Below are 23039 nucleotides of genomic sequence, written 5' to 3'. Positions count from 1 at the left end.
TTAATTGCTCTAGTGTTTCTGGTTATTAGAAAGGTGAATTTGACAAGTATGGACAAGTTGATGCTAAATCAAGGGGAAAGAAAAAAATGTTCTCACCAAGGATAATGTAAAGACAAAACAGACTAGGATTTTGCGTAAAGAATGCTGACTGAACTGTAACCAGATGAATTCTTCACTAAATCGCATATACATCTCTGTGCCTCTGGATATGAGAGCATTCTTAATTGCTGTCTTGGAGGCTTATTGATACAGTGTATGTTCAGTATTTAAATGAAATACAGCCAAGAGTTTGTAACAACTTGAAAGAGATAGCATAATTGTGGTATTTATATCCCTCAATTGTTAAGTGTGCAAGAGAAATTGGTTAGAAAGCAGTCCCCAGGTAATGTCAATGTCTTTTTCTGGAGCCTTTTTCCTAAGGCATATTTGGAGCCTATTAATAATCCTGTTCTCTGCATTTTAGTGAAGTGGTGGTGGCTTGGGTCAGCAGTAGTGTGTGTTAGTGTTCCTTCACTTCTCTCCACTGTCTTTATCCTTCCAGTATTACTACTGACATCCCCTTGTTGTCCAATTGTCATCTTCATTCTTGTTATTAAGGCCCAGATTCTCAAAGTATTGAGTTTTCTAATTCTTATTAAAATTCATAGGAACCAAGTTCTGAAACAATAATTGAAAAAGACTTAAGCGTTTTGAAGATTTCAGCCTATGTGTTCAAATTGTGTGTATTCCTGATTTAGTTCTGCAATGGCATTCATGTACGATAAGTATTTATTACCTTAATGCTTGCTCTGTTCAAAATCAGGTATCTAGTCTTCAGTTATGACAGATGGCAGCATTAATTAATTAGAAATGAACCTCTCCTTACTTAAAACCCTGTATGGATTATGAATCGGGTCTTATTTCCTAGTAAGAAAGGTCTTGACAAAGCTTTTCAAGAGATTGTAAACAGACTTCTTCATCCATTTTATGTAGGGGAAGGTTGGTATATTAGGAGAAGATACAAATTAATGTGAAGAAGAGGAGCTTAGCTTTTAAACTACAGATTGCAAGATTATGAGTTACGATATTGATGTTCTTGAACATGTGACTTGTAATGAGTGATTTTCAGATATTTGTTGATTCTTGAGGAGCAGAAAGTATAGGAATATCAAGTTTTTTACCTTAATCTTGAAGGAATACCAGATGGCAAGCAGATGGGTTTCACTGGTGGTGAAGAGAGAATTCAAAGTCCAAATTATTATTATTAGATCCAATTGATTCCTACTTTTTCTCTGTGTATGCATGTGACTGAGGTTTGATTAACTGTCTGCCACTGAGATAATCATTTAGCAAAAATGACTAGGTAGTTGGCTCCCCAGATGAATTTTAATTTTTTTGTATGAAGTAAAACAAAATAAACCCTTAGGTTTGGTTTTGTTTTGTTTTTCTCCTCCCCCCTGCAGGTGCCATCATACACAACAGCTCTGATTCTAGAAGTTTAAGATTTAATACAGTCTCAAAGATTTGCTGAGAGGGTTTTTTCTAATGAGAAAGTTAACTAATGCTATAATCTTTCTTATGTAACTGCTCAGAAGCTCAGGTGAAAGCTCACATCCAGTGTGTGGATTCACTGTAATTTAATATATGTATTTAACTGGATGGAAAACTGGAATAAGTTTATTTTGTGAATTTTTCTTGTTTTGTTCTAGTATTTTTTTCACTGAAAACTTATACATAATTTCCAGTGATATGTGAAATAATTATTTGGGTCAAATACATGCCTCCATTATTTAGTTATATTTAACTGTCATATGATTGAGTAGGTGTTATGCTGCAAGTAAGGAGTAGTAACACTTAGATTTTTTTTTTTTTTTTCTCCTCAGTGAGATGCACAGACTAAGGTGGTTTTTTTGTTTGGTTTTCTTTTTTGCGGTATTCAAATTTAAGATACCTGAAGGATAAGTACTATGAAAGTGCAGCGATAATTCAAAGGTCAGTGGGCAGCTTTGATCAAGAGGGTATGGTTACCTTGTTATATGCCATGCAATATCTTTAATCTTGTAATAAGAGTCCTATGTAGGTGGTGAGTGCCACCTAACCAATGCTCTTCAAAAAGTATGTAAAAACATTTTATTATTTGTAGCAGCCCCACGTTTGCCCCAGTCAAACATGTTTTTTGCAATTTAGTGTAACAGTGAAGAAATTGTGGATTGAGGCATAAGAAGGAGGTGTTTCTGCCAATTACCTGTTACATTACTGGCACAGTATTAGCCAAGTGATATATGAAGCAGCTTGCTCTAGGCCTTCCTAGTTGGCAAAGTGTTCCTAAATGTTCTGCTTGGTTCATACTAGTGGTTCAGATGTGGGAAAGTATGGAGATAATTTAAAGCAACAGCAAAGCCGTAATACTAGCTTTCTGAAATAATCCTTCATGTTTAATATTTCTCTGGTACATCAGTTTATTGAATACCGCTCCCAGCTTTTTGGAAGGACTGAAGACTTGCAATAGCTGCAAAATATAATACCTCAAAAAAAAAAAAAGCTATATGAACAAACCCAAACTTTGCTCTGGAGTGAAATAAATGAACAGGATCCAAACATTGCCTGGGTCACATCTTCTTTTATTGCAGTCTTATGGATTATGATGAAAGTTTCAATATACTCAAAAGGAGTTGTGGAAATTAAGGCTGGGAGGGGGGAAACCTCTCCCGTGTTATTTACATAGACACCATCTGTGGTTTAGGAAGTCTATGAGCCCCAAACTACTGAAGGCTGGGGGTATCATCAGTTAACTATTTTGTGTTTATTCTGTTCTTGTACTCTTCCGTAGCCATCTGCTATTAGCTTCCTTCAGAGATGGTATGCTGGGCGAGGTGAAACTTTGGTTCAACTTTGACATGTCTATTTCTACTTCATGGATTGCTGTTTGCTGACTGCAAGCAGGAAGAAAGGGCTAATAAGAGGTTCTCTGCTCCTGGCTTGTCAGTGAGGTTCTCTCCTTCTTTTCAAACAACTTTAAGGTGTCCTGCCCACCAGAATGCTAAGTAATGCCAACACTTCTGAATGCTGTTACTTGTTATTTGAAACTGGGGAGAACTGGTGAGGAGTGACTTTCAGCCTTATTCCTTAGTCATGGAATTTAAAAAAAAAAAAAAAAAAAATTAAAAATCGCATAGGCTTAAGTAAAATTTACATGTTTGTATGGTATCTCTAACCAAACGTACACTCAGTATATGTTTCCCTCTGCTTTAGGAATTTCAAAAATTCCACTTTATATCTTCTGAGGAACTGGAACACTTTCTGTAAAACATTCAGTTGATTGAGGCTGATCAATAGGAGCAGAAACCTTTCTCTAACTTTATTTGAAAACCAAAACTTCATCTAATAACGCATCTAAAAATGTCAGCGTGAAGTGATGCATTTGCGGCTTCCTTTGCTGCACAATCAGCAGGCGCAGCATCTTCTCGTGCATGTATAGAGCAGTATAAGTTGAGACGAATTCTCATCGTGCGACAAAATACCATGTGACTTCAAACGTTTCTTCATCTGCTATGTTGAAACAAGCACAAGGGAACGCACTTGGCATTACTACTCCCGAGTTTCACTGAGTAGATACGTATGACATCAGGATTGCCTTCAGTCAGAAATCTTGAAGTGCAGCTTTGCTGGGTGGGTCTCTGAAGAATTTGAAAAGAGTTCTGCAGATAGGGCGTGTTTACCTTTGTCAAAGTAGTGAGCGTAATGCCTCTTCCCTGCTAATGTGCCTATGTGCTCTTTGACTGCAACATCATAAAGGTAGGAATTTCTTTTTCTTTCCTTTTTTTCTGTTCTGTTGTTTTTTGGTTTTTTCCCCTCCCTACACCAGAGTATGGTCTGAATCGTTAGCACGTGCTTGTCTCTAACATTGTCTGTTTTATAAGGGGAAATTAGAGTAACTCTTATGATAGTCTTCAGATAAAGAATGGAATAGGTGTTAATGAGATTTTATATGTTGCCAGTGAGTATTCCAACCTATGAGAACTGCTTTTTATTTTAGAGAAAAGTAGTACAGGTTACAGTAGTAGTTTTGCTTTTCTACTTCTTGTATCATTATTCTATTAAGTGCTTGTAGGAGCACTTCTTTCTGAACTGGAAGGGATGAAAATTTATTAACAGGAAAAATTATGTTAGCTAATGATGTAAATGTGATTGCATATAAAAAAACCTTGAATTTAAGTTGCTTGAAAAAACTAGTTCTAATTTTGTTCTGTAAAATGCTAAGAAAAAAATGTTCCATAAGAAATTCAGTTTAACAGTTTTTTTATAAGACTTACCTGTTGAAGATCTGAAGAAGCTAGTGCTATAAATAACACATTTAAACAAGCTGCCAGAAAGGGTTCTTTTATAGTAATGCTATAACATTCAGATGGAGGAACCCTCTTCATTTTTTCCTCTTACTTTTTGTAATGTAGACCTATTTTTGGCTAGCTTCCTAGCTTGGGTCAAATCTTCAGCTGGGGTGGCACTGTTGATGAAGAGGCTATGCTGGTACGCATTTAGCTGAAGATCTCTCTCTTGCACTTGCTAGGACATGAAAAGGATGCCAAACAGTGGCTGAAATAATGAAATACCAGTTACGTTCTGGCTCCTCCTCTAGTTGGCTTTGTGGGTGGAGAATGTCTGGGCAGGTTAAACTGCAAAGGAGGGGATAACCAACAGGAGGAGAACTGAGAACAGTGGAGCACAACAGACTTGGTTCAGAGATCATTCAAGTCAATGTACAAGCTGGAGCCACTGTGTGTACATGGTAGCTGAAGACCCTGTTTCAGGAAGCTGCAAGCAGGACAGTTCTCCAGAGCGCAGATGCACCAGCCCTGACCCTTTCCCTGCCTCCCAAGGGCTAATTTAAAACCTTGAGTCATCCGCTGTGCAGGTGGAGACGCCGACAGCCGTTGCCTCTGCACCCTCAGGTCCTCTCTCTAGTTCCTTACTGTTCTGCTGTCTTCACATGTTTTGTGGTACTGTTGTACTTCGAATAACGTGCTTATCCTGGCCACTGTCTACCCATATGCTGCTGTATTCTTCTCTGCCCTTAGCCCTTATCTTAAATAAGTGACCACGAAGGCTCACAACTCTGGTAAAATCTCCATTATATAACTTAGCATTTTAAGTTAGACTTCAGGTTTTTATTTCAAATAAAATTTTGGTAAGCTACAAAAAATAATCATTTTTGCATCTTTCCCCAATAGTAATAATTTGAAGAAAAGTGTCAGACTTAAGATTTTTCCTTACATTCTGACAAGTGTTACTAACAAGTTCTTGAAGCAACTGGTGTTGTCCCTCTAGGTCTGTTCAAACCTTTTATGAATTAAGCATCTATTAAGAACCTGTAGTTTGGATAGGACTTTTTTTTTTTCCAAAGAACTGGTTTTTTACCTCAAAATTATTGCAGATATTTAAGTTATTTCATAGCTCTTTATCCAACTCTATCAATGTTATGGATTTTTAAAGCTTAAACGCAGACATAGTTTGCACTGTAACTGTACAGTGTGAGAACTGTATTTCACTTTCTTCAGCTGCCTGCGATCAGCTAAAACCATTTTAGCTGCTCAAAAATTATTTACCTTTAAGTAGAGAGAGCATGGTAACTTCCACCCACAAAATGAATTATTTCAAGCAGGTCTGGTTCTCTTCCCCACCCCCAGCCCCTCCAGAGAACAGGGAAAAATATAAAACTCACTTGCCACCTTAATTGAGATTTATTCAAAGTGCTGTTTTAGCCTGCTACGATATAGTAACCAAGTTACAAGGTAATGGGATAGAATAGTAAAAGAAGTAAAATACTCTAATTGCCCTATAACTAGGCACTTAAACTGTTTACAGTTGAGATTTGTACAAGCTAGGGAGTAAATTTGAAGTTAAAGGTCTCATAGCAATCTTAATTCAGCTGTTTTATGTGTATGGAGTATTTCAGTGTTTCATCATAAGAACCTCTAAGTCCAACAGCCCTTTTATTCCGTGCTGCCACTGGTTGTATGGGTAGGCTTGGTAAGATGTCATTCACACTGTGGCTCAGGTTGTGCAGAATTTAACTGGAATCGTGTTTTCACATTTGGACAACAAGATGAGAAAAGACAAAGAGATTGTAGCATCAGTCCAATATCTTTCATTCAGTTTTTCCTCCACAAACCATAGTTCAAACCCTTTATGCCAATTAGGCACGAAACACTGCTCGATCAAATGCAAAAAGCAGTGCCAAGAAGCAGGAACAAGCAATGTCTCCGACCGGCCGATACCTACGACTAACAACTGATGTCTGAATGAATGGTTCTGTGTGGAAGAAAACAGTGGAGGTCAGGGTTGCTCTTACTGCCTTAGGGACTAATAATTTTTTAGCATAAAAAATTATCAGTAGAGAAGCTAATCTGGTGTCACATCCTATGATTTCTCAAACTTGCAAGTTGCAAGTATGTCCAGAAGATGTATAAGCAGCTGTTGTACATTTGAAAGGCTGTATGGCACAATATCAACTGTCAACACTTGCACGAATACTAAACCATTAGTAAGTTAGGGTTTGTACATGTGGGATTGTTTGGATTTTATTAAAACTCACTTTTCTGTAGTATTGGGATTTTTTTTTAAAAAGGTATCTCTTAGGTAGTGCCTCTGCTGTCCTCAGTAGGAAAAGGGTTGCCTAACTGTTAGCAACAAAGTGTAGGTCCCATATGTTTTCACCTGTTTCATGGTGGTGATCGCAGTTGGGATTCTTTAAACAATGTGCTATCAATAGATATAATGTTTAGCAGAACACAAATCTGCTGCTGAAACTTGTGTGTTAACTGTTGCACATATTGCTTAGTCTTAAGCAAAACCAAAACCTGTGATAGGGTGGATCTGATCTTTATTTACTCTTTTAAACCACTTTGGTTTAATGTTGATGATTAACAGCCTGGAACGGCTTTGCTCTCTCTCTTGATATCTGGGAGACTTGATTTTTCCCAACAGTCACTGCACCAGCTTTACCAGTTCTACCAAATGATGAGAGAAATAGGAGAATTATGTTGTTCTTGCTTTTTTCTGATTTCATTCTTTCCCTGTTACACCTCGGGAGTCAGACTGAGTAGACAGGCTAATAAGATGCTTAGAGAAATTAAGGCTTCTTTCACTTGCATGTTTGTGTTAGTGATCCATTGGGTTTTCTAATTTATTTGGTAAATAAGGATAGGAAATCCTCCTAACACATCCTTCAAACCTGGATATCTCCTTCTCTCAGTTCTGGTTTTGGAAATGCAGTTTTTGCAAGCAAGAGCTTTTGTGCGGAGAACACAATCAAAGCTTTGGCTCTGTTTCTTTTTATTCATTCCCCAGACTGCAGCAGCCAGAAATTCCACTTCAAAGCAGCTCCTGAATTTGTTTTCAAAATGTAGCCACGTAGCTTTTGTCAAACCAAAATTTGCCCTTTTTTGCTTAATGGCATTAAAAATGCGAGATTTTTTTGTTTTTTTTTAATTGAATATATCAAGGATCCAAGGAACAGAGCTTTGAAAGAAACTTCACATTGGTACTTCCCACCTGTGTAGGCTTTCCTTTAATTATAAAGGATGCAGTTCCTGAAGTAATCATTCCTGATTTTCCTGTTTTGCACTAGCCCATTGAAAACTAGATTAGGCTACAGAGGAGATCCTTCCTTAGCAAGGCGGTGATTAGATTTCTTTATTTGGAGTATTTACTTTCCAAGATGCAGGGGAAATTTCCAGTTTTCTAAAATATCTTTGTTTTATTGTTAGACTGGCTTCTAGGTCCTTCTAGAGCAAAGGCAACGATTTCAGTTTTGTCAATGAAAATAATATTGGCGGTGCTGGTGTACGGATAGGAATCTGGGAACAAGCACGGGTTTTTTTTTCACCCTAGGTTGGGCAGAATATGGGTCAATCAGCTGTTGTCATGTCTGACTCGACACATCTTGCTGCTTGCTTGCTGCAGTTATGAGCTGTAAAGAAAAAAAAAATCTCTGAGCTCAGCACTCTTAGCAGTAGGAGGTTCAGGCTGGGTAGGCTTTCAAGTTTCTTGTTAGAGCTGGTCCCAAATCAGGACAAGCTGGGCCTTTGCATCCGCTGCCCAGTCTTTGGAAGCAGTGTGTGTGAGGGGAGAATAACAACTTGTGACAGTTCATGCAAACTGAAAAGATCGGCTGCCTTTGAAATCCAGTATCTACAGCCTGATCCCAGCACTGGAACTAGTTGCCACCACTTGTGGTTACACTGGAACACATGCCTTTGTGTGGTAACGAGCTCCTGACAAACGTAAGCGTCCTCTAGTTTTACACTGATGTACTAGGGAAATGAACCTGGGTCCCAAGGACTGCAGCAATAGCGCTTCTCAGAGGCGACAATTTCTTGGCAGCATAAAGTGAGCCTGTTGCAAAACACACTCCACTCACCCAAGTGATAAGAAACTGGTTCTCCCGTTTCCCACCCAGATTTCGGGCGCTATATGAGGACATGCCCATCTACCTCACCATCACTGCTTATGGGTGGCAGAAGTGACAGCTGAAAGACTTCTACCTATTTATTAGTTCCTTCCACAGGAGGACCTGTGATGGATGCCTTCCCTTTCCCACTCACACTATGGACACTTGGAAGAGGCATTCTCAGTGTAAGATTGTATGGCCAATCCTAACCTGTTAGGATTTAACAAGCTGCCAAAAATCTTCGGGTTAAAACCAAAACTAAACAGTATAGACAACATCATTTAAAATATATGCAAGTGCTTGAGGTTGGTCTGCATGTAATATGCCAGAACAATAGCCCTTGTGGGTGCAAAACCTTTTTTCCAGAAAAAGTAGCATGCAAACAATAATGGGAAAATTTTCTCTTCTATGGTGCTGGCAATGTGCTTTAACCTGATGTCGTCCAAAAGCAGAGTTTGCTCTCTCTGGCCGTTCAATCTCTGCCTGGTGAGTTGACACAGGTGTGGGATTAAGGGTTCTGAGAAGTCACTCTGCCACAGTTGTCCCAGGCAGCTGGTAATCAGAAGGAGGAAAAATTAGCAAATGGCAGCTATGGTTTTTCTAACAGCCAAAGCTTGCTAGAGACAAACGACCTGTGTGCTTTCTATCTGTCTCCTTTTCTCCATCCTCTGGCCTCTTCTTGTGCATTTACACAGCCATTGTTTAGGGTCAAAAGGATTCAAAGTAAATAACTTAGAATGAAGCGGTCAAGTCATAATGTGGAGAAAGCTGATAATGAGGATTAGCATTTGGGACAGTGGTTACTGTAGATGGGGTGAGTAAACCATAGAGCTGGATTATTTGTGTCAGTGATGCTGTGGGAGCATTGAAAGAACCTTTTTGGCAAAGGGGATGGGATAATAGATGGGTTCATCTTTAAAAGTATAATTGAGTTCCAATACTAATTTTAATCAAGGTTTCTGGGAAGTAGCAAGTATGTATTTATGGAGGAGATGATAAATAAAGCTAGCACTGAGCTATTCCCAGTTAATTTGCCTTGAGCGGTGCTTCCTGAGATGGAGACTTCTGTCAGGTATCAGCTTCCTTTTCATACAGAAAAACATACAAAGTACATGTGGGTTTCATGGGATATTTCTCAGCAAGCTGGAACGGCCACAGCTTGTTTGTAGTACAGGAGAAGAGAACCTTGCTTGTGTATGATGTATGCGACAAAATAGTATTTATGGAGTTCCTATATGTTTCAGGATCTCCATGATTTGAGGAGGACTAAAACTGCTTAATCACATAGCCACAGCTGTCAGCCGTTTTAGAGCAAGAGGGCAGAAAGAGAAACTGTAAAATGCTCGGGTCACTGCTGCGTGTGTTTGGAAGGAGTGCCTCACCTTTGAGGTGCTCCAGGAACCTCATGATGAGAACTGAAGCTGAAGGGAGACAGGAAAACAGCCCAGCTACTTAAACAGCTGCTATTATGAAGATGGAAATCTCCAAGATTGCCCGGGGAACGGCCTGATTTGCTGCAGTGAAAACATAGGTTGGATGTAGGGTGGACATCCAATTTAAGAGTAATGAAACATAAGAACAGGCTGCAGAGAGATGTGGAATCTCATCAACAGTTTTCTAAGAATTACTTGGACGACGTTCATCAGGGATCATCTAATCCCCTGTGTGCCAGGCAAGACCTGGTACAAATAAAGGGGATTACAGAAGAAGGAGTTTCAGAGAACCCACCTTTCTCTGAGTCTATTTGGTGTTCGTGAGAAGGATTTCTACTGAGCTCTGTGAACTCTGGATCAGACCCCAAATCCCAGAGTTCCCTTAAATTTTAAGATTAAGTATGTGCTTATTAGCTTAGTTTAATAGAAATGTATTAAGTAGTTTAAGACCTGAAAAGGTAGTCATAGTAAGGCATGCATGTGTGGAAGGAAAACATGAATTAGTGAGATCCCAAGAATCCAATATGAAAATATGCACTACTGGGTTTTTCTGGGGTTTAAGTATTTTGGGTGCATATTCAGTCACAACCCATCTCACCATAACCCAACTGGTAGTGCTCTTTCCACTGTGTTATGATAGACTGGCCTATTTTTATTACAGTTACAGTTTGTGATAGTTTGCAATGCACAGTCTGGTTTAAAAATAGAGATATATTAGGAAACAGAACTGTGTAATGAGTCTCTCCCCTCATCTTCTAGGGCAGTTTGTCTGCAAGCCTTTCTGTCTGACCTAAAATGTCATGTTTCAAAGCCCTGCTTCATTATCATGGCGCCTGCTAGCTGTAGTTAAGGGTCTGTTAGCAGCCCCATTATAAATCCCTACTTCCAGGAGTTTATAATTCAGCAGTAAAAAATTGCTCTAGGCTGAAACTTGGCATATAAAGTCTCAGTGCAGGAACAATTGTGATTTCTCCCTCCTTTATTTTTGCATTTGCTTATACACACACGATACATTCAGTAGGTTTTTACTGTCCCCTTTCGGCACTTAAAAAGATTAAATGGCTGGGTTATTAATATTTCATTACTGACTACTGTGCTTGGCCGGTAAATTGATTCACAGTGTCTAGTTAACCCAGCTCTGTTTGATGGATACAAGTCACTGTTTCACAAACCTGCTGCAAGGCTTCAGCTTAGTGGAAACAGCCCAGTGTGGATCACGGCGATTGTTCGTTTAGCTGTTGATTAAAGTGGGGTTCAGAGCCAGCCGTGTCCGAATCTGGAAAGCCAGTGTGAGTGCACTAGGCATGGCATGCTGATCCAGCACGGGTGGAAGTTACCTGTGGCTGCAGGCAAAACCAAAGTCGTGTGGCCCCTGCTTAAATATGGAGGAACATGAAAGGGCCTGAACTACTGCCTGTCCTCAGCATGATTTGGTTTTTATGTCTTGATCCTATACAAATCTAGCGCGGTGAGATCTTCCGATGGGATGTCTAACACTATGAGGAGACTTGGTTGAAATTCTCCCAGCTCAACTGTTTCCTCATCAAAACTATGGTTCAGTGAAATCAGTTATTTCCTCATATTTTTTCTGGTTTACAGGAGATTTTAGTATGGAAAAAGTTAAATTTAAATTTATTACTCCTAGAAATTATAGAAAAATTACACTTCAGCCTTATGGAAAACATTATAGTAACTTCTATTTTTATTCAATATTGCAATATTTTTATAGGATATATAACGTGTTTGTACTGTAAAGTCCTTACAACTAAATGAGGGATAACAGAAACTTCTAAATATATAATGTAGAATGCAAAGGTTAAAAATGAGACTTTTACAAGAATGAAATGTTTTGGGTTAAGTGAAAATTTTTTTTCCTTCAAGAACTGATTGTAGACATTTTGGTCTTATCTAGGATTTGGTCACAGTTAAATCATAGTATTTCCTGCAAATCTCCCAAAAAACTTGCTGTGCACTGTAATTTTTATACTTGGTCCCGTGCACAGGCGTTTGCAAAATCAGGATCAAGGTGTATATTGCCATTAGCATATTAAACAGCAGTAATTCAACAGCGAAATGTCTTCATTATTACGGAACTGAGTCACACCCTGGACTTTCTCATTTCTTTTCCACTCTCCCACTTACTTATATTTAATTTACAAAGGCAGCCTAGGGAAGATCAGTTCTCTTTATCTTTTGGGTATTGGTATGATAGATTATAAATGATTATTGCAAAAGATTTGACCAGGTACTAAGCAGTCTAGTGTGAATGACTGAAATGAGACAGCAGATTACACCCCCCCACCCCTGCAGATTTCAAAGGCTCTGCATTGGTTTATACCAGCTCAAAATTTACCTCTATTATTTTATCTTGTGCTGGATTATAACCCCACCTGCATGCTCTAAACCAAGGGATTTTCAGCTTCCTGTAACTGTTTTTTTTTTTTTTCCCCTTTTTTTTTTTCCCCCCTGAGAAAACTGACTTCACTGGCTAGGTCTGTTTGCTGTTGATTTAGTCTGGCGGCACCTGAGCATCTTCACAGTGCCTGCAGGTTCTCTGTAGAGTGTCTTTGTTGGACCTGGAATACTAATGCAGGCCAGGACAGCTTGTTCTTGTGGGACCCGAGCCTCATCTGCTGCTTGTACCTTATCTTTAGGAAACATCTTGCCAGCTGGGAACCACTGTTCTACACAACAAGGGTCAATATATTTTATTTCATGCATTTTCTTTTTAGTATGTCAGGGATAATTTTTAATTATCTCTTTATTTGCTTAGCATGGCACACATATTAAAGACGCTCAACAGCTGGTTCTGGTGGGAGAATATCTGGATGCCTGTCAATGTCACATGGGCACATTTTGTGGACCGTGATGGACTTGTCTTTCCCAAACCACATCAATTATATGCCACAATACCGTATGCTTTTGTATTGCTGATTATCCGATTCTTCAGTGAAAGGTAAGAAACATAAATGCAATTTTATGCTAATGTTAATCCTCATTAATGCTAAAAATTTTTGAAAAGTAAGATATCTTTAGATCAATGTTCTTACATTTGTATAAAGGAGGATTAGCTGGTGGTTTGCTAGAAAGATCTAGTACAGATAATATGGCAGGTGAAAAACTGGGAAATATTTTCACTACTAGGAACCCGTGGCTGTGGTCCAATCTAGAAGGAAAATATTTCTATCTAGCTTTTCTAGAACAACGTTTAGATAATTCTAATTATCTCCTTTCGCTAGAGATGCAATTAAAACCAAACCATTTGGGTTTGCTTTCGCTTTTTCTCCTTTGGTGGAATGGTAGAGGTATTTGTCCTCCAAACCAAACATCTCCTTTCGTTTGGTCTTCCACCAGAACATTTGTGTGAGGCTGATAGATCCCAGGTGTCTAGCTGTAGCAAAACTAGGCAGATTGGAGGGATCTCAAAGTTTCATGTGAACATTTAATTCGGATCTAGTAATGCGGATGCCTCTTTTTTTCTCACTTTGGCACTGAAAGATGGATTGCTTATGCAGCTGGAGTCTTATGGGACAGGCAGAGGTTGGCTCCACAGAAGAAAGCTACAAATACATTAAGATTTGCAGTGCTTTGACTTATTTATTTGTGCCTTTTTTTGCTTGACTTTCTCTTTTTTGCTTGACTTTCTCTCTTTTGCTCTAAAGAATGTGATTAGTAGGTTTTTCTAATTATTTCAGGATAGAATGAGGAAATTTGGAATGTCGTAAGTTGGACAAACTTAAAACAGAACCAGATACGATCATTCATGTTAGAGATCAAAAGTAATTTGGATCACATGTTTATAACCATTCACAGTGTCTCCTGAGTAAATGCTTGCCCAACTGTGTCTCACTGCACTGCTATTGGAAATTGCTCGTGTGAATAATTAGCCCACGCATCTGGCCTGCAGTGACTCTGCCCATGAATGAGGAAAACTGACCGCTGCTATGAGTAATAAGGAATCAATTGCTGATATCAGCAGGAGTGAGGGGGGCTTTTTCAGAAAAGCCCGCCCAAGTAGAAGAGTGAAGCATTTGGCATGCTCTACAGCAATTTGTATTGGAAAATGGAAAAGAAAGAGAAGCCTTCAGTCTCTGGGGGAGTTGCTGTGTGCCACAAGCTAGAGGCCGCAAGCCGAATCCGGTGTCTTGGGCAGTGGTAGCCGGGTGAAGCAATGTGCTAAGTAACTATCTGCCACTAGGAGAAAGGATCCCGGTAGCAATCTTCCGGCTTACATGGAGAGAGCATCTGTTCTTGTTTCACTCTCCCTTAGCTGTTGCTTAACTCCAATATGCCTCTGAAAAACACAAGGACACAAAAATCAGGATCTTTCCTGTAGTATTGTAGCATTTCACGACCACAAACTTGAGTCTTTGGGTCTGCTTTTTTGCATAACTGCTAATATGCTATGGTTCTCTCTTGGGATTAGCTAGGGGGAGATTCCTTTCTCTCACAGTGCACTGTCATATCCTACGGCAGATGAAATTGCTTCAGATTTATTTTCTTCATATCCTGGCATGAGAATAGCTAAGGTCTTGTAACTGTGTTGTATTTTTAAAGTTTTTCACGGTATGTCTTTTCAGATATGTTGCTATACCTCTAGCAAAAGCCTTAGGTATAAAGAATGTAAGACGTGTGAAGCCACAGCCTAATCCTGTTTTAGAGAGTTATTTCCGGGAGTGCTCAAAACATCCATCCCAAGTAAGGATTCTCATTCTTTTAAACTAGTTTTGGTTTTGGAAAATCCCAAGTCTTACTGTTTCAATCAGCTATCAACAATGACATCATGGGATGAATTCCAGCTGATTGACAGATGACTTAATTTATTTGGGTGTTTGTTGCTGTTCTGCTGACAAGGGTATATGGCATCCAAAACAGAAAATATGTTTAAGATGTTTAATTTTCTGGCATGCTGTTCTAGGTTAGACTGTTAATAATATTTCCAGTGAAGATCAGTGTTCCATCTTTAACTCATTCTGCCTGGAGAAAACATCAGCTGACATCTGTTGTTGGAAAGTGGTATCATATTTATTGCAAGCAATAATATTGGAACGCTGGCATGGAAGCCTTTTGATCCGTTATATTGCTGCATACTTAATCCTGGCTTATGTGAGAAAGAAAAGCAATCTTTCTATTACCTTGCTGTTTGTTTTTAAAACTGAACAAGAAAAAAATAATAGCCAATGTTTATCGTCTCAAAAAATGAGGCAACTTGATTGTTGATGGGAAACAGGTACTTTGCTGTGAATGCAGCCTCAGAAAGTTCACTTACCTAACTACAGTTACCAAACAATTGCAGAGTTTCTACACTGTTTTTGAAAAGAAATATGTGCTTTCTAGTAATGAGGGATACTGATAATTATTGATATATGGAACTTTGATTTCTATCCCTAAGTCTGCTATTCTCTTACTGTGTCTTTTGCCTGATATCATCAGGAATAGATGTATTCGTGTTCACATATGAGCTCTTCTCTATCTGGGCAAGTATTCCGCTCTCTCTGTTTCGTACCTTCCTTCTGCGTGAATACAGTTTGACGATTAATCTCTGAAAGGAAGCACAGCATTTTTATACTCGTCAGTACATGAGAAAGATTCAGGCTGACTCCTTTAGGTGTCGGGCTTGGGGACCAGCGTGCCTGAGAAAGCGTGCAGAGGCCTGGCTGGCAATGGAGGGCATCTAGGCTCCATTGTCTGTCAAAACAAAGTCGGTATTCCTGCGTGGCAAGTAGAGAGCTCCCCAGCCAGCAGGATGGGCTGAACGCAGAGGCTGTTTGCACTCCTGCCCTCCCCAGCAGCTGAGGTGCCTTTGCTCACATACCAGCGCTTTCTCTGAGGGTAGAAGACTAACTGAACTGGACTTACCTTGGTGGAGGCAGCGCTGCTGCCACCCCCTGTTTGCGTACTAGCCTTGTGGGGAAGGAGCTTCCCCAGGGATGAGTCAAACGCTGCCTCTGCTCCTGGCTCCTGCAGCAGCCCCACGGGAGGTCAGCCCACACCTTTCCCACTTCGGGATGGAGGAGAGGGAGGAAGCCTACGGGCTGCTGCACGTCGGGCACTGAGCGCCCAGAAATGCAAGAGTCACACTGCCTTGTGCTTAGCGCATGCTAGCATGGCTGCACGGCAGAGCCGCTTCACCTTCAGAGCACACATAAAGCAGAGACTCCTGACTGTTGCACTTGAACGGCTAGATGCATTTCTAGGCAATGCTCTCGTCCTAATTTATTTTTAGGTGTCAAAAGGCAGTCTGGATTTTGCTCAGTAAGATTAACTGACTTGCCCTGTACCACAGAAATACACTGGATTTGAGAACAGAGCTCAGGTCACCTTAATTCCAGGCCCGCATCTCACCTGCGAGACTCATTTAAATATAATCTAATAATTAATTATAATTAGGTAACATGTTAGATACAGTGTCCACATGTGGTGATACATGGCACTTCCCCCTCCAGCCCAACCTCTTGCTTAGCAGTAGAAGTTGCATCTTTGAAACTATCAGAAGCCACCAGAAAGACAATAACACGGTTTATGGATCTGTACGTTTCATGCCTGCTTTATTTATATAAATTAGTGTCTCAAAAATCCGGGGTTTCTGTGAGTGTCACTCAAAAATTAAACCAGGAAGCTTGCAAGGTAACCCCCCCTAGATAGTTAATATTAGTAATATTTTTAAATGAAGACCTTACAACAGTGGGAAGCTGATCTGTGAACTACAAAATAAATGAAAATGACATAGGACTGCATCTTATTGGTAACACTATTCCATTTTTTGCAGTCAGAGATTCAAGGCCTTGCCAAAAAGTGCAACTGTACGGTCCATTTGGTGGAAAAGTGGTTTAGGAGACGGCGAAACCTTGAGATCCCAACAGTGCTTCGGAAATTCCAGGAAGCTTTGTAAGAAAAGACAATGCTTTTGATTATTATGGGTTTTACTGTTTTGGTAAAAATGACTGGAGGTCCTCAGGTGCCTTTTAAGGGGGACTCATTTTCAGAAAGCTGGGTCTGTCTGATGAGGGTTTTGGTTTGTGCATACACAAACAAATTGAAAGGATCTAGTAGCATTTCTCCAAATGGTGTGACTTTAAACATTAAGAGTTTCTCCTGAAAAAAAACTTAGAAATATTTTACAGTTTTCTTCATTGTGTAATAATGGACTTATTTGTAGGCTCCTGCTACATAGTGCTTAATGCAAACGTGCAGAGAATAGGAAAATATTTTTCCATCTGCCAGTAATCGTAGGGGAACAAAAATGCTTACTCACACTTGTTTATGTATGTACCCATGCTGTCATTTTGGGATGCTATTATGTGTACAGAAGTCAGTTCAAGAGCAGGAATCGTGGCATCGTAACTAAATGATAGGTGTCACAGCTTGAACATGGGGTACTGTGCAAAACATGAGCTCAAATGCACTGATGAGTGTGGGCCATTGAGTAATTTTGAGTGATAATAATGAATATGTAAAAAGTTTCAAAACCTCCTGCATATGATTGAAAACTGGAAAAGCATTCAAGAGTCTGATTTTTCACAAATGTGTGAGAACTTTCCCATACCTAAACATTTTACTATTTAACTATTCCAGTGTTATCCAAAATCTCATACGAATTGCAAATCCCCAAATGGGCATGGCTTTACTTACATAGCTCATCCCTTTTGGATATTGAAATCAACTGTACCAGCGTAAAACACTTTCCTAATGTCCTGGGTATTTGGATTTTGACTAGCATAATTACACTGGCAAAAATTCACATGATTATAATATTTAACCTCTTTTAGTGTAGATTAGTTTAAGGAATGAGGGTTAAAAGTACAGCTACAAAGCTCAAAATTGAGTGCTTTATCAAGATTATTTTCAGTGTGAATCAATATGATAAGGATTTGATGATGTCCTCTGTTGGGCATAAATCCAGCTGATAGACATAGATGTGTTTCTCTGAAGCCTGAGTTGAGTAAACTCTCCTGGCAAACTGACATCCATGGTTTATTTCTGCCGTTGTTTTGTGGATCAGTTAACTTTGTTTTACAAGTGACAACAAGACTTCTTGCTATTGATAAAAGACCTGCCTGCCGTGGATGCATGTGTCTAGTAATACACAGCCAAAGACTGAAATTAAGACTTGCTTGGCAGCTTGAGTGAGAATGAAGCAAACAGGTTTCTCTTGTGCAATTCTGTGAACCTTGCTCTGCTCTTTGTCAGTGAATTTAATTGAATATAATTCTCAAGGCAACAAATGAGGAACAGAGTTATTGCATGCTAGTAGTCGGTGTTACGGGCATTATGAAATTTTTGAAAGCCTGCAATCTCCAGGATCATTTTTCTGAATCACAAGGATGAGCCAGATCTAAACCGTACTTAAGTTATTAGTGCTCCCAGTTAAGCAACACTGGGGTTTGGAAAGCCCTTTGCCTGAAACCTTCCCTGCCTTAAAAGACTTTCCAGCCTTTAACTTCGCCTACTAAATTCTTTGTTGTTAGACTCAGTTCAAGAGAAAAGATTCCTGAAGTTAAATCAGAAAATCCTTTTGCATAGCTGTTGTTCAGTGCTCTCCCTGGTGGCCAGGTTCAGAGCTTAAAAGGCACTTGGGTAAAATTTGGTGAATTTAGATGAATTTTACTGTAGGTTTTGTTCACCAAATTCATAAAAAAGCTTGGCTAAATGCAAAATGAGGTAGTGCTCTGGCAGTCTTGCACATATAATGAGTTCATCTGAAGCACTGAGCGTTTATTGCCAAGTGCATTCAATGTATATTTGTAGGGCTGGGGACTAATGGCACAGTCTTGTTAGGTGCTCTGTGCTTTGGGTCTGGTTCAGAAAACTGCTTACACTTTACAATCAACACAGAATCAGTTCCGCTGTATCCACTGGACTACTCACACCTCGCTTGCTTGAAATAGGAGGCACGAGGGCAGAATCAGCCCCTACGTAAAGTCTGTCCCATGCCGTGGTGGTGTTTTTCCTAGTATCTCTTGGTTAATTCTGAGCCAGGTATTACTTGTGGGTTCCACTCTCCCCTTCCATTGCTCTCCTAATTTCTACCATGTAGCTTTGAATTTTTCTTTCTGCGCAGTGGGTGTTCCGAAGAGTTATTTCCAAATCACCTGAGGAAAGATGCTTTAAAGTTGACAAGTAAAACGATTGTTTATTACCAGTGTATCAAGTGGCAATTTTATAATTGTTCTCTTGACTTCCTCTGCAGGTGTGAGACATATTATCCTGTCTAGCCTCTGCCATTCCATGTGCTCATCTTTCGTTTGTTTGTTTTTCTTGTAAAATGCTGACTCAGTCTTTGAACATCTCATTCTTTCACCTGGGATATCAGCCTCCAGGTAATGTAGGGCTCAGAAAGGAGGGGCTGCTTTTACCAGACAGGTTCTCATCATCTTCTCTCATATGGCACTTCATTAACGTTTGCCAAAGACCACAATCTCATGTTTATACATCTCTCAATCCATTAGTACAGTGTTCTTCTTGATGCTCTCTCTCTCCTCCTTTTTTAGCAAATTTAGGTTTTCTGGGAGGCTGTTTGCTGCTCTCCTCTGGGATGCCTCTTGTTCTATAAGATCTTCTCACCGGGTTTGGGGCCACGTGCCTGTCGCTGTGATCACGACCTTTCTTAGCATGTGAAGTCCTGCAGTGTTTTCCTGCTGATCTTGAAGAGCTGCTCTGGGAAAGGTCAGGCTTGTTCCTGCCAAGGGGAAGAGTGGAAAGGAAGAAGTTTTCCATCACCTGTAGAGGTGGGAGTGGGAACGCTCTGGCTGAGTCTCCAGCCGCACCCAGTCCCAGGGACAATACCTCCCACACAGGCTCCAGAGTCATTACAACGCTGATTGCTGGCTCCAAATCACAGCACCCTGCTCTGACATACATTTTTTCCCTTTGCTGACTTACCAGATTGGTGGTGAAAACCTGAAAGTTTTGTCTGTCTTAATGGATATCCATTGAAGCCACAAAAAGCTTAGATCAGGCTAACTGCTGGCAAACTCAGTCCAAGATTGAGGCTTATAGTTAATTCAGACCTCTGTAGAAAGACATAAACTAATCTAGTAGTTGTTGTTAAAGTTTCATAGGGCTCCCCTGTTTTCAACAGTCAGTGTTAAGAGAGATCAAAAGAAATTAACCCAGCAATTGAAACAAGTCACTGTTTGGTGCTCACAGCGTTCACAGTGCTTGATCAGATTGGAAAGTATGTGCCATGTGGCTGAAAGACCTTCTGGAGTCAGGGAACTGTGAGATGTTCTCAGTCCAGTGTGAATATTCTAGAGGGATTGATAAAGCGGGAAAGGTTGGTGTTATCAAACATTACTTTTTAGGGAATTTATTACATTTGCTGTGACTGTTCTCTTGATCAGCTCGTGCCTGGCTGGAAAATTACTGCTGTAATCGCAATCAAGATGTCTGTATTGTGATAATGTAAAGTAATTTACTACTTTAGCAATTAGTCAAAGCTTAAGTATTTAAATATTAATAATTCAGATATAGTTAATATGCGACAACCTTTAATGTAGAGTGTGAGGGCACGTTTATGTGAAGATTGTCTGTGATATACAATGATTTGCAGTAATTCTGGCTCAGGACAATATCTATAAAAAATATGCTTTGTTCTTATTTTTTAATTTTAATTTTGCAGCTGGCGATTTTCATTCTATCTTACATCCTCCATTGCTGGATTTATATTTCTGTATGATGTAAGTTAATTTTTTGAAGGATTGATATTCTTATATTTTTAACAAAATAAGGACTGATTTCTAGATCTTCTTGAAGCCCATTGAAAGACTCACTGGTTTCAGTGGCTCTTTGGGTTCAGATCTTTGATGTATGTAATCTAGATGATAGGCAGCAACATGCACTGAGCTTTTACTTAATTTTTAAATTGTCTTTTGAACTTCTATGATAAAGTAATTTATGAGTATTCAGTATTTTTAAGGCAAGTTTTAAGAAGTCACACAGATGGTTTTACAACATGCCTTGTTAACACCTACAAATGCATCACGTGGCCATGTTTTCCTCAAAGGAGGCCATAAACCTGTTCTGGCAGCACTTTTGGGGGTCACAACAATGGTGTGTTTCATGGCTCGTTATTGAGGTGTTGCTGCTAAGTCAGAAGTTGGGAATAACAGAGAGAGTGCTGCTTGTAACTGTGTGAGCACTGCCAGGGGTGTCATTAATGCTTCTCCTGAGCAGCAGAACAGTTCTCAGGGTGTCTACGTTCATCTGGCTCTTCTCCCCAAACACTGTTTATCGTCATGAACCACTGGTGTGTGTGGCTGGTAAACACAGCAAAATCTAATCACTGTGGCAACATATCTTGAGTAATTGCAGTAATAAAACACACACCCACTGCTTTGGATGATGAAATGATGAACTGGAACATTTCAGGTGTCCCGAAAAGAAGCCCAAAAGCTGGGACCAATATAATGAATCTGAGATGTAAGATCCCTTTAAAAATTGGTGGAGAACAGTTATCAAGACTATAGCTTCTTAGCCTGCTCCACTTAAAAGAACTTTTAAGTATTGAAGATTTTGAATTAAGACGACTTATTGTTGCTCAGCTGACAAGTCTCTGAATCATCTCTCTTCCCCAGAAACCTTGGTTTTACGACATATGGCAGACGTGGGTTGGCTATCCATTTCAGGTGAGCTTTTTGGCATTGGGCCATTGGCCTCCAGGCATTCCAGGTATCTCCCATTGAAAGGGGTAATCCGCACAAGTGCTGCTCCCTCCCAACGGACACCACCTAGAGAGGTGCGGCACCAAAGCCTTTTGCCCTTCTTTGGTACCTTCTGCTGACTGTTGCAGGACTTCTCCATGATCCGCCTGTGCTGCAACTCAGCCCTCCAGCCAGACCACTACTATTTCCACCCATCCCAGGTTACCAGTTGCGCACAGTAGTGCTCTCCGTGTTACGGGTTTCAGTGCAGAACCCCTAAGCTTGCACCAGGCGTGGCGATGCTTCGAGGCACTGCGGAACAGCATTATGCAGAGGGTTATGCCGAGCAGCCCGAGTGCTGCGTGCCTGCTGGGCCCTATTGCTCAGTAGTGCAGGTGGAGGGAGTGCTGCAGTGATTTGGTTTGGCATAATGTGTGTCCCCGCTCTGAGGAATCTCTGCTCAATACTCTGGTTGTTCCCAAGGGTCACGAGGCTCTCGTTTCTTCCTAAAATATTTTACTAACAGTCCCATAACAGATGATTCCAAGCAAACTGCTGCCTTGCCCACCTGCCAGAGGTTCTTATGTGCCTCCTACTCCCACTTTTATAAACCTGTGGCCTATCACACTGCCTTCTTATTCCTGTCCTACTCAGGGGCCAAAAATAAAAAGAATCTTGCCTCCCAGCTGAGTTTTCCCAGCTTCTCTTACTGATAGGACCGGATAACCAAGCCTACTTTCTGCCACCTGGGAAATGTATTGAACCAAGCGAGCAGCTGAGCTCAGCATCTAGCCCTAAGCAGATACATAGGATTTTGGCATAAATAGCTGATATTTTAGTCATGGGATGTGTGAATGTTTAAAATGTTAATTGTTCACCAAAATGGAGGGCTTTGTTTATTTGCAGTTGTTTGTAATTAAATGCAGAAGCACTCTGCGTGTAGTTCTCTGACAAAAACATAGAAAAAAGCATGCTAAAATTCAGAGGTGGGGGAGGAACTGCAGAAACTGAGAATCTGATCTGAGTAAAGGTTAAAATATTTGGCTCCCAGACCATCCTTCTTAATGAAGCCCAGAACAGGGATTTAGTTTAGTTTAATTTTTTAAGCAAGACTCAGCAGAGGAGCAAAAGAAGTGAGGAAAGGAAAAAAGAAGTAATTTCACTTGGCATTCACTTTTTGCTATTCTCAGTTAACTGTGTTTTTCTTCATTACAGACTCTGCTGCCATCCCAATATTGGTACTACATGGCTGAGATTAGTTTTTACTGGTCTCTCTTATTTACACTTGGGATTGACAACAAAAGGAAGGCAAGTGGTCCTGCTTGTTTGTAGCTAGAACCTCCGTTTCTGTGAAGGGGGGAAAAGTATTTATAAGGAAAAGCGCTGTCCTGATACTGGATTTGGTGCAGCCACATGAGGGCAGCATCAGTCTATCCCTGGCACACCTGCACACATCCATGCTCTCCTGGCTGCCAGGGCATCTCTCTCTGTGTGACAAGTCTTGCTTGTCACTTCATCCGCACGGAGACCCTCAAG

General features: G+C 40.2%; 1 protein-coding gene across 1 annotated transcript in view; it reads left to right on the top strand.

Annotated features, from left to right (window-relative positions):
- Nucleotides 1–3745: 3745 nt before the first annotated feature.
- Nucleotides 3746–23039, top strand: part of CERS3 (ceramide synthase 3) — a 39238-nt gene continuing 19944 nt past the window's right edge. Inside the window, 7 exon segments of the mRNA XM_050903471.1 lie at nt 3746–3774; nt 12635–12817; nt 14442–14559; nt 16631–16749; nt 20483–20540; nt 21438–21488; nt 22719–22811. Coding sequence (XP_050759428.1) covers nt 3746–3774; nt 12635–12817; nt 14442–14559; nt 16631–16749; nt 20483–20540; nt 21438–21488; nt 22719–22811 — 651 coding nt within the window.

This window comes from Gymnogyps californianus, chromosome 11 (assembly GCF_018139145.2).
Source record: "Gymnogyps californianus isolate 813 chromosome 11, ASM1813914v2, whole genome shotgun sequence".
Taxonomy (NCBI): Eukaryota; Metazoa; Chordata; class Aves; order Accipitriformes; family Cathartidae; genus Gymnogyps; species Gymnogyps californianus.
The sequence above is the reverse complement of the archived record's forward strand: the minus strand, read 5'-3'. Positions and strand labels throughout refer to the sequence as shown.